The 11,534-nt window shown below is 36.7% G+C and overlaps 1 protein-coding gene across 1 annotated transcript; it reads right to left on the bottom strand.

Annotated features, from left to right (window-relative positions):
• Nucleotides 1–1,980: 1,980 nt before the first annotated feature.
• On the bottom strand, nt 1,981–8,157 carry LOC105562100 (prolyl endopeptidase). The gene is made up of 13 exons (XM_012012636.1): nt 8,001–8,157; nt 7,470–7,583; nt 5,795–6,018; nt 5,156–5,343; nt 4,819–5,044; nt 4,049–4,208; nt 3,772–3,972; nt 3,512–3,694; nt 3,257–3,370; nt 2,999–3,147; nt 2,705–2,917; nt 2,282–2,609; nt 1,981–2,166 (listed from the first exon to the last, which is right to left on the bottom strand). The coding sequence occupies exons 1-13, from the start codon at nt 8,106–8,108 to the stop codon at nt 2,101–2,103; spliced, it is 2,274 nt and encodes a 757-aa protein (XP_011868026.1). The 5' UTR covers nt 8,109–8,157; the 3' UTR covers nt 1,981–2,100.
• Nucleotides 8,158–11,534: the final 3,377 nt, after the last annotated feature.

The raw sequence follows: 11,534 nt of genomic DNA, 5'->3' as shown, positions 1-11,534 counted from the left end.
TCTAAGTAGTATTATTACTTTACATATTTATTTATATACGTTTGTATTGTAATAATTAAATTACAACGCATTTAGTGTAATATATTTCAAACAATTTATTAATTTATTTTTTATAAAAGATATTTATGGTTACTGAATTATTATTACATATTTTAACGCACTAACTTTAGCCTAAACTTTTATAGCTACTTATCCATATGTAGTGATTGATATAACTGGATTGTACACATAGTAGTAATATGACGTGAGATCCAATGTATATTTTGTTATGAAAGAGAAGACTTTTTTTCTAGAAATTATCTTAAAATCGGTCGAAATCGAGTCACTTAAAAATATCTAATAATCTACGAAGAGATATTTTCATTAATTAAATAATTCTAATTGGGAAAATATTGTCTCTTTTGGATCTTACGTCATTCATCTGAATGTCTCATCTCTGCATGCTTTTGAGATGAGATTCAGAATCGTTCGAATCGATGAAAATACGCATATGGGCCTTAAATTCTGACCTTAAATCGAATAATGCGTCAAGCAATTTTCATTCATTTATTTCCGAATTAAAGTTTTGTTGTATGTATGTATGTATGGAATTAAAGTTTTGTTGTTTTTACCTTATCAAGTTGAAAAATTTTGTGTAAAATTTAGAATCGCGATCCCTTCGAGTCAAAACGTTGTCGACATATAGAATCTTTTTTCTAATATTTCGGATATATTTTTAATTATTTGATACATACTTTAATTGCGAACAAACGCGTGTAAAAAATAAATTCATGATGGAATTATTATTGCCTTTGCTCATTGTTAATTCTGTACGTAATTGATTTAATTAATTTGATGGCCCCTTCGCGACGCGTTTCGTGTTTCGCGCATCATACAAAAGCGTATAGAATCTTACGCTTACTACTGGCTGTGATCAGCTGGCAGCAGGAGTAATTCTCCTTGCTGTCGATTTCTGGCTATATAAAGCCAGGGTATTGGTCAGCAAAAGGTGAGTTTGTCTGGCCAGAAAAAAGAAAACAAAGTTGATCGCACAAGGTAGATTGGTATACATATAGCACCAATCGAAGTAAAAGGTATATTCTTGAACTCCCGTCATTTTAGCAGCTTTATATCACATAACGTTTAATACTAATTATCTCCGATAAGGTTGCTCAGGTTACCAGGGTACACTTGCTGACTTATGAAATAGCTCATAATATTAATACTGATACAAACATAATTGAAGAATTTACTCATCAATTTAGAAGCGATCCGTTCGTTATTCGACGGGTCGTCCCATCGATGTTATCTTCTGATTGAGTTTTTACAGTCTATAACCAGGAAATCAAGGATATTTCCTTTTTATTCAGATATCTTTTTATTTATTTATAAATTGTAAGAATTATCAGGACGTGTCGTTTCCCGTCTCTGATGTCACGATTCCAACATGACCGCGGCGACTACCCAGAAATATTAAATACGTTTTGAATTCCAAGCCCAAAGATTGCGCGATAAATGATAATGTCGGTGCTTTCTTCAATCTAAAAGATATATCCTTTCAGTACAAATATCGCAACCCATACAGCCCGCATGTCTAAAAGTCATCTTTACATATATATCTAAAAGACGACTTCAAGATATCTTAAAGATGTCTTTTAGACATGCGTGCTGTATGGAAAGTGTGGCTAATTTTTATTACAACATTAATAAATATTAATAATAGGTGCTGATGAATAATAACAATATGAGGTTTTCAAGTTATTTTCGAGCTTTTTAACAATTTATTTTTTTTTATAATCGATAAAAAATATGGGTTATTTCTTAGAAGTTACACATAGAGACTAACGCTTTAGTTAAAGGCAGCTAATTACAGGTGTTTTAAGAGGAGATGTAGATATAACTTAAATAGACTTCACATCATGTATTAATTTACGGTTATTTTTTCACGAAAGGAAAAGGATAGTTTGGAGTTTTAAAGGTGTGCTAAAAAGATCTAAACTGTTTTTTCACTCAGATATCTTTTTATTTATTTATAAATCGTAAGAATTTCCAGGGTGTGTCGTTTCTCGTCTCTGATGTCACGATTCCAACATGACCGCGGCGACTACCCAGGAATATTAATTACATTTTGAATTCCAAGCCCAAAGATTGCGCGATAAATGATAAAATGTCGGTGCTTTCTTCAATCTAAAATAAAATGTATATAAAATATATAAAATTTCATTATGCTTGATATTTTTTAAGCAACATTCATACATATATCTTAAATATGAATACTTTTCTAACTTGCAGAAATATTTACCACTTTCATAGTTGGTTTTCCACCACCATGACCTGCTTTAGTATCTATTCGTGCAAGTAAAGGGTTTTTCTGTTTTGATACATTTCCAAGTGTATGTTGAAGAGTTGCTGTTAACTTGAGAGTATGCAAAGGAACGACACGGTCATCATGATCAGCAGTCAAAAGCAACATCGCTGGATATTGTATATCATCTGATGGCACTTTTACATTATGTAAAGGTGAATATTTCAACAAATTTTCGAAATGCTTGGCATCATCGGAACTTCCATAATCCGAAACCCAAGCAGAGCCGATGGTAAACTTATGAAAGCGTAACATATCCATAACTCTGCAATTTAAAAAAGAAAATTAATACTTTTTCACATATGCCAAGTGCGTCTATAATTTAAAAATAAATTAATAGAATTAAAAGATTTGACTAACCCCACTTGAGCTATGGCTGCGCCGAACAGATCGGGTCTTTGATTTATGCATACAGCAACAGCCAGACCACCATTACTGCCACCCTGAATCGTTAATTTTGAGGAGGTAGTGTAGCCATTTTCCACAAGATATTTTGCTGCATATTGAAAATCATCAAATACATTTTGTCTGTTAAAGAAGCGCCCCGCGTTATGCCATCTTTCTCCGTATTCACTACAACAAAGAATGCCATTTTTTGTACCAATAGATACACACATTTTATAAATAAGTCCTCATATTGTGTGCCTTACATACCCTCCTCCACGAACATTAGCAACGGCAAGTACTCCATTGAAATGTTGTATAAAAACAAGTCTTGTAACGCTGAATGTAGGTTGGATACTTGCATTGAAACCACCATATCCGTAAAGTAAGCCTGGCATAGTTCCATCTAATACAGCATCCTACATAAAAATTTTTTTAATAATCTTAAATCATTGTTAAGTCAAAGACTTACAGTTCGCATAACAAAAAAGTACATTTTATTAGAAATTTTTTGCATAATTCACGTACATTCTTTGTTACTATAAACATGGGTATTTTTGTACCATCCTTGCTTGAATAAAATATTTGACTAGTCTTGTATAAGCTTGCATCAAAACCCTTCACTTTGATCTCTCGCAAGATCTGAAAACAATATCAATCATCGAGTCGAGTTATAATAGAAAAACGTATCATGTATTATGACAAATCATACTTATAACATTTATCACGTATCATGTATTATGACAAATCATACTTATAACATTTGAAAAGACGGATACTAACTCGTGGCTCCTCTTCTTTTTGTAAATCGATCGTATATATAATGCCCGGGGTTAGGAATGATGTAAATTGATAAAAGATCTCAGAGTATTTCTTCTCTCCTGAGAATCCGACGACAGTGCCAAGATCAAGAGGAAACTTTCTAAGAACTTTACCAGTGTCCAAGCAATGCAGTTGCAAAATGTTCTATAAAACATTTGACTTTTAGTGTCCCTTTGTTACAGCAATAAATTTAAATATTTTCGATATACATATACATTTACCTTGACATCTTGTATGTAACAAGCAACAAACTTGTCTCCATCCACAGGATTAGCCCAATCCAATACATTCTCAGGATGTTCTGGCAAAAGATCAACCCATTTGTGTTGTTCATAATCCAACAAATCTATAGCTATCAACTTGTAATTTGGTGCATTTTTATTTGTACGGAACACAGCTTTATCACCAATATTGGTCACGTACTGAAAATACACAAGATACGGTAGTAGCACAGAAGCGTATAAGATTTTAAGTAAAAACAAATTACTTATTACTAACCTCATAATCAGCTTCAAGTTTATCGACCACTTGCGTCAACGGCAAATTGCTCTTTATTTCCATTCCATTTTTTAGTGGCGTAAAATATACTAAATTATCTCTGCAATCCTTTAGAGGAGTAACAATGAGCCAGTTGCCACAATCAGACACTTGCGCACCTCTGATAAAACAACATAATAAATTTATCAAACACATGTACGAGCAGATCAGTATTATTCTCTTATATTTCTATATATGAATGTATACACAGGCTAATGTTGGAAAATCTGAATATATTTAAAAATATAACTGGATATATTTTTATTTGCTATAAATTTGCTGTAGATCTGCTATAAAACAAACCCAACAGCGCTACAGTCTAAGTCGCACCCGGGCCTCTACAAAACCTCGATATTACGTGTAACTCCCTAAAAGTTTTGAAATTGCAGAATTTTTGAAAGGCGGATAAAGTAATTAACCAATCGCACCGAAATCGATTTGTGCATTTGACCTCTAAGGATCATGATCAGATACAGTCAGTGAGTGATTTATTCGATTGCCACTTCCTTCCAAGAGGCAATCGAATAAAACCGCTAAATTTTAGTAGAACTCGAATCTTCGGTTTACTAGAATAGCCCACAACATTCTGATAGCCATATAGATTTAGTATAATTTAGGAATCTATTCATAAATATATAGATATTGTAATTTAAATGTCCAAAACAATGTCTAATAAAGCATTTTACAGTAGCGTAACAGTAAAATCACAAAATTCAAATTATAAAACTCACATCCTCCACAATGGCTGTTCAGGAAACTCAACGGCGACAACGTCATCTGATTGTGGCGTACCAACAATGTGGTAGCACAATTTTTGGTTTTGATTACCTAACGTTTCCGAACCGTCGGTCTTTCCTTGCTGATCTCGATATTGTCCATAAAAAATACCACGGTTGTCGTGAGTCCATGTAATCGGTGAAAACTTGACTTTTTCCAAAATTTCCTGATACTTTTCACCTTTACAGATATACGTGTTCATAAAGTATTCGTACTTTGTATATTTTTAATAACTAAATTAGGTATACTAGAACTGTAAGAAAATTTTAAAAACAATTGACATTATTTTACCAGTATGTGCGTTCAAGAAATGGATAGTACTCCAATCAGAACCGCTCTGAGATAACCCATACGCAAAAATGCTACCATCCTCACTAAAACTACTACTGGTAATTGCAACAGTTCCGTCCTCAGAAAGAGTATTGGGATCAAGAAATACCCTCGGCTCACTTTCAAGGGTATCCTGTACGTATAAGACACTGAAAAAGAATAATACCAATCCATTAAGTTAAGACAGCCTAGAGGGCTGTGTCCACGATGCTGGAACTTGGTCCAAGTTCGAGAAATGCGTAGCCAATCAACTTGCAGCTATTCCATAAAAGCTGCAAGTTAATTGGCTACGCATTTCTCGGTACTAGAACTTGTACCAAGGGTGTGTTCCCAGTTCCTCTCAGTACTACTGACAGTACTCCAAATAGTCTCGAGCGTTCAGTATCAAAGAAAAGGTGTGGATGATTGCATTTAGAAAAGAACAATCGCTATGTTATTACAAAGGATACTGAGGTTCCATTTGGGAATGGTTTTCTCAGAAACCGAATTCAGTAATAACGTCCAATACTGGCAGTAGTACTGAGAGAAAACGGGAACACACCGCAAGTTCCAGCATCGTGGACACTAGGCCTTTAGGAAGTAGAATCTCGAATTTTTTACCTTTGGTTCTGCAAACCAGTATTTTTATAAAAGTAATATTTCTCGCCGTGTTTGGCAGGGCACGAATACTTCGGAAAATCCCATAGTTGCTTCAAACGATCGTGAATATTGTCACGCGCTTTATATGCGCTCAGGTATGGTTTAGTGATAGCATTTTGAGCGTCGACGAAAGCTTTCGTTTCCGCCGAATCTGGGTCTTCCAGCCATCTATAAGGATCTCTTATCTAGAAGCAAAGTACTGACTCTTTAACATTTTAATGCGCCTTATTCATATCATTATTATATCATTTTGTTTAACATGTGTCCCAGTAAACACCGACCATCAGTTGCATTGCATTTATGTTGCAATTTCTCACTCAACAATGTAATAAATGCAACGCAACTGATGCTCGGTGTTCACTGGGATTCTATTTTAACTTGAGATATCACATTTCAATTTATGCCCATATCTGCCTTTCATTGCAATCCCCGCTAAAAGGCTAAGGCCGTTACCGTTACAGTTACTTTTGTTTGGCAACGAATTAATAACGGCGTTACATTTTTCTTTTCTGTAACTGTAACGGTAACGTAGCTACTTTTTTTTTAGTAACGGTAACGAATATAACAGTTATTTTTATCGTTACTTTTCATATTTTTTACTTTATAAATCTTTTATATGCTTTATGAATCGATCTTCAAGTTTTGATACTGTATATGTTATAAGACTTATAAGTTATAAAATTGATAAAGCTTTAGGCGCTAGTGCACAAGTATGCGATATATATGGGAGGATACAGCGACGATAACGATAATCTTATCCAAACAATTATATAACTAAAATCCTATAATATTCCTTGTAGTTGCATTTTAAGAACAAATTTATTTCTTATTTAGTCTCATCTCTTACCTCGTTTTGGCATTAAAAGTAACGAAAAAAGGAACGAATCGTTACTTTTTAAATAATAGTAACGGTAACTACTTTTTTTAATTCTGTAATGAGTAACGGTAACTAGTTATTTTTAAAAAGTAACTTTCCTATCCTTGGCTAAGGGCCAGTTTCACAAATATCGGTTAACTGCTAACCGAAAGTTAATTAAAATTCTCTGTCTCTTCTTAGATAGCCAAATAGAAAAAGATAGGGAGTTTGCTGAACTCTCGTTAACAGTTAATCGACGTTGGTGAAATTGGCCCTAATTATCGTTCAATGAGAAAACCAAACGACCTGCAAAATTCCATTAAGACAATATACGTATATTATCATTAGAGATGAACATTATGTATTAGGCCCGGTCTACAATGAGTTATTGACTAATAAGTCGATAGTCAGCATGGACGTAAGAATATATTACGTCCATGATACTTAGTCAGAAGGTAGAATTATATATCAATCCTTTTTCTTTCTGGGTGAAAGAAAAAGGACCGACATATAGTTCCGACTTCCGACTAACAACTCAATTGTAGATCGGGTCTTAGAGTCGAGCGTTAGGCCCGGTCTACAATGAGGTGTCAATCGTCAGTCAGAAGCCAGAACTGTACGTCGGTCCTTTTTCTTCCGCCCAGAGAGGAAAAGGATCAACATGCAGTTCCGGCTTCTGACCAACGACTACCTTGTTGTAGACCGGGCCTTAAGCGTCTTTTTGCGAGAACTAGGTGGACATTTTTTTTTTAACATTAACAAGACACCCCGCATCCTAACCTCAACGCCGTGATAGTCATCAATCACGCTCTCGTCCCTGCGTGCCTCGGGATACTGTGTCCTCGTCATAATTTCCGATCGACCCGCGTCCACCCGTGTACGATGAACCGCCGCCTAAATGCACAGAGGAACCTCGTCTGACGATATTGGCGCACGTGCGGTGTCTCTCCCCACGTACGTCAATTGTAACCGGAGCAAACACCGAGTCACGTGACCCGGACTAACCCGCTCTCCAGCGTTCCGCCCGACGTCTCGCGCTCCCAAAGTCCCAAACGATTCCCGGCAAAGTTCGAGACGCGCGCGAAGAGAGCCTCGGCGAGAAGTACTGATCCCCCCGGTACTGGGATCCGGCCACCGCTGCGAGCTCCGTTTCGCGGGGAAGGATTTGCGCGACGCAAAGCGCGAGGAAGAGAAAAGACGCCAGTCAGGATCACGTGACCGTCGGCGACGTTTACGCGATACGCGCGGTGACGGATTAACGCGCGCATACATGGAGAGGACTCGCGCGCGCGTGGCCGCGTTAATTCTCACAGGTGCATCCGTAGACGACGTCATCGCCCAGCGTGCCGCACGGAGATCGAGGCCGCGGAGCGCCGCTGCCCGCCGGAATGCGTCGAACGAACGTGTTGCCGCGCGCATTGTCCTCGACGACGAGACGGAGACGCGTCTACCTTGAGGGTTCACTTCCGCGTGGGGCGACGCGGTACTGAGCGCGACCGCGTACGCCGCCGAACCGAACGAACGTTCCCAGCGAGCACAAAACGTCGCGGCAATGTTGTAATATTGTTGCATAATGTTGCAACATAACTAATATTTACATTTCGTCAAAGGGACGATCGTTAATTGACAAAGACATTGGAAATACTTTTTCAGAGATATATTCTTCGTGCGGCTATACTTTTGTAGGAATTTGTACCACGGAAAGTAATTACCCAGTCAGAAATGATTCGTCGATCGACGTCGAAACGACGTCGTATCGACATCGAAACCGTCATATTGCCGTCGATTCGACGTCGTTTCGACATCGATCTACGAGTAATTTCTGACTGGGTAATTTCTGTGTTGTATGTCCGATAGCAACGGCGCGCAGTACAGGGTGGGAAAAGACGATATATGTATGGAATTCACTTATTGTTAGTAATTTAATAGCCACCACCTATGCCAGGTACTAAATGGCGTTTAAGCTTCAATTTGATTTATATCTGAAAAGGACCGAGTTAAAAATTAATTGCAATTAATTTCACTTGAAAATTACTCTCTCATTATTATCAATCATCACTATTGACAGCTGATTATTATTCCGTTAACTATATTATTTAATAAGACTATTCTCTCATTGCTTATACTCGTATGTGTACCGACGTACGTACAATATATATGATAATAATAATGAACTAATTGTGAGTAAGAATCAGACGTATTAGCAAAGCAATATGAAAAGGTCACGGGCCAATAAACGAGCGACCACGAATATATTAAAATGTCGGCTAAACGATTTATTATCTTATTCTAACAAAGAAACAATATATATAATAATAAGTGCAGGAACGTTTCGACTTGCATAGAGTAAGTCTTCATCTGACAAATATCAAATTAATAATAATAATAATTTTGCATAATATCAGATATCGTACGGTCATGGTCGACGTTTTACAATAAATTTTCGTGTGTATCATTGCACAGATATTCGTACATATCATTCCTCTGCTCTAATAACTGCGTCGCTGCGCATATCCGTGAACAAAAGCTATAATCTCTCGCATGGTATACTGTATTCCCGAAAATTATCATACAACGTCGGACAAAACCTTTCTGACCACGACTGTACATGATATAATACATAAAGAAACGAAGGTTTTAATGGGAAAAACCGCATTCTTGTCAACATGTCAACGTGGCAGCAAGTAGAATGGCTCGGTTCTCCCATTAGTTGGTACATGTGATCAGCACATGTTCTGTCGAAGGTCCACTTCATAGACGGCCTATAATTCATATCAGATCGCAGAATAGAGTTCTACTTCAGTTTTAAATGCCTTGACGCACAAGTCTTATTCATTAATGCCTGGACCTGCATTTTTATCGACCTTTTTCTCATCTATACAAATCACTGAGTTTCAGGCTGTACGTACGCACTACCACAGACTTCTATAGCAGCTATCTGAACTACAACCCTAAACTCATCGACGTATAGGTGGGAATGAAGATTATGAAAATGTGAATCCTAGTATAACTGAGGTCCCGGCATTAATGAATAAGACTGTACGTTTTTATTTTTTTTCATGTATTCATGTATTCCGACTCGTAAATGTTTTTGCCGCTTATTAAAGTGCACGGTAAGCAAAATTGTAATACCAATAAACACCAATCCTAATGCGAAGATCGTCCGAAGTGCATTTAATAACCGCGGATAATTTTAACGTGCGGAATCCAGATGTTGGAATTATCGACGCGAACAGATCGGACCTCCCTGCGATTACAGGATCACATTTCCGGAAGATTTGTCGAGACTATTCCGAATATTTTGATATCCCTGGCACCCGTGTTGGAGTCACCATTTGTGAAGAAGAAAAGTTTCTGACAAGTTTAAAGATATGTCAAGGTCTATCAATCGGCAACACTTCCGTTTGTAATGTGGAATTGAGATAATCCCCACTCTCTCTCTTTTTTTCTTTCTTTTTCACCTCTGTTTTAATCCGTTAATTATACCATCCACGTTTCTCTCCCCGAGAGAAAATAATTGAGCATATGACTCCACAACTCCAGAAAGAAAGCTGCACGGAGAGAATTTTCTCTTAAAATTTACTCTGAAAATCGTGTTATCGTAGGACAGCGTGGCAATTTGAAGAACTTTGTGAGAGTCTTTCCGAAATTTTACCATACATTTTACTAATTATAAGTAAAATTCAGGGTTGGATAAGTTATCTTTTTTTTTAACTAAGTTTAAGTTAAGTTAAAGTTAACAGCCTTGAAAATTTAACTTATTGTTAGTTAAGATACAAGTTATTCTGCAATACAATTAATTGAATTAAATTAAAAGTTAATAATAAAAAAAATTAAAAAGTTAAAAATTAAATCTTTTATTTTTATATAAAATCTCAGAGACTTACAATCACGTAAATTGCATTGAATTTCGCGACTAGCGTTTGGACAATCGCTCGCACTACACGGAATATGGCCCATTTCATATGCAAACAATTTCACGTTAGCTCGAGAATCAAAATCCCATGTTAATGGCTGTGTTCAAAATTCATTACCAACGCTGAAGATCTATGGTACACGTACACACACAGTAGATTTTAGAGCTGGCAGTGAATTTTGAAACACAGAGACTGCCAATGTAGGCAGACGCACGGCATCTCGCGACGCCTTTGTTTACGGCATGGCTAACTTTAAGGCCCGGTTTTTCATTTTCTGGCTAACAATTGGTTGATTGTTCTGGTTAACAATCTGGTTGATTGTTAACCAGAAAATGAAAAACACCGGGCCTAAGAGAGAGGTAAATTAAAAGTTAAAAGTTACCAATAAAATGTAACTAAATTCAGTTAAAAGTAAACAGTCTATAATGTAACTAAATTATGTTAAAATGATTTAACTTTTTAACTTAACTTTTATCCTTTTAAGTAGACACTACCCAACCCTGGTAAAATGTATACTTACAAGGGAACCGCAAGAAATCACCCCTCACCGATCTTAATGAATAAGGGTTCTTTCGAGAGGTCATATCCAAGTATGAAACCCCACGCAGGCTTTCCCCTCGGAAACGCACCTCCAGTAACACAGTCTGATATTCGACCTCATTTAATTAGCCCGAAATCTTACGCGTATAACTTTGGAACAAAAAGTTTCCGAGGGGAAAGCCTGCGTGGGGTTTCACACTTGGATATATGAACTTTCGAAAGAACCCTCATTCATTAAGATCGGTGAGGGGTCACTACTTGCGGTTCCCTTGTAAGTATAAGCATCAGCAAAATGTGTGGTAAGTTTTCCGAAAACTCTGATAAAATTATCAATGATTTTTATTGACCGTATCTGGCAATTAAAATTCTTATTGCGAAAAATATTACC

This window comes from Vollenhovia emeryi, unplaced genomic scaffold (assembly GCF_000949405.1).
Source record: "Vollenhovia emeryi isolate VEMERY1.0 unplaced genomic scaffold, V.emery_V1.0 DF939195.1, whole genome shotgun sequence".
Taxonomy (NCBI): Eukaryota; Metazoa; Arthropoda; class Insecta; order Hymenoptera; family Formicidae; genus Vollenhovia; species Vollenhovia emeryi.
The sequence above is the reverse complement of the archived record's forward strand: the minus strand, read 5'-3'. Positions and strand labels throughout refer to the sequence as shown.

Coding starts and splice junctions, on each gene's coding strand:
- LOC105562100 (XM_012012636.1), bottom strand. CDS start 8,108: ATGCGCGCGGCAACACGTTCGTTCGACGCATTCCGGCGGGCAGCGGCG. Junction 5,045..5,155: donor TTTCTTGAACGCACATACTG/GTAAAATAATGT, acceptor ATATCTGTAAAG/GTGAAAAGTATCAGGAAATT. Junction 2,918..2,998: donor GCTAATGTTCGTGGAGGAGG/GTATGTAAGGCA, acceptor TCTTTGTTGTAG/TGAATACGGAGAAAGATGGC.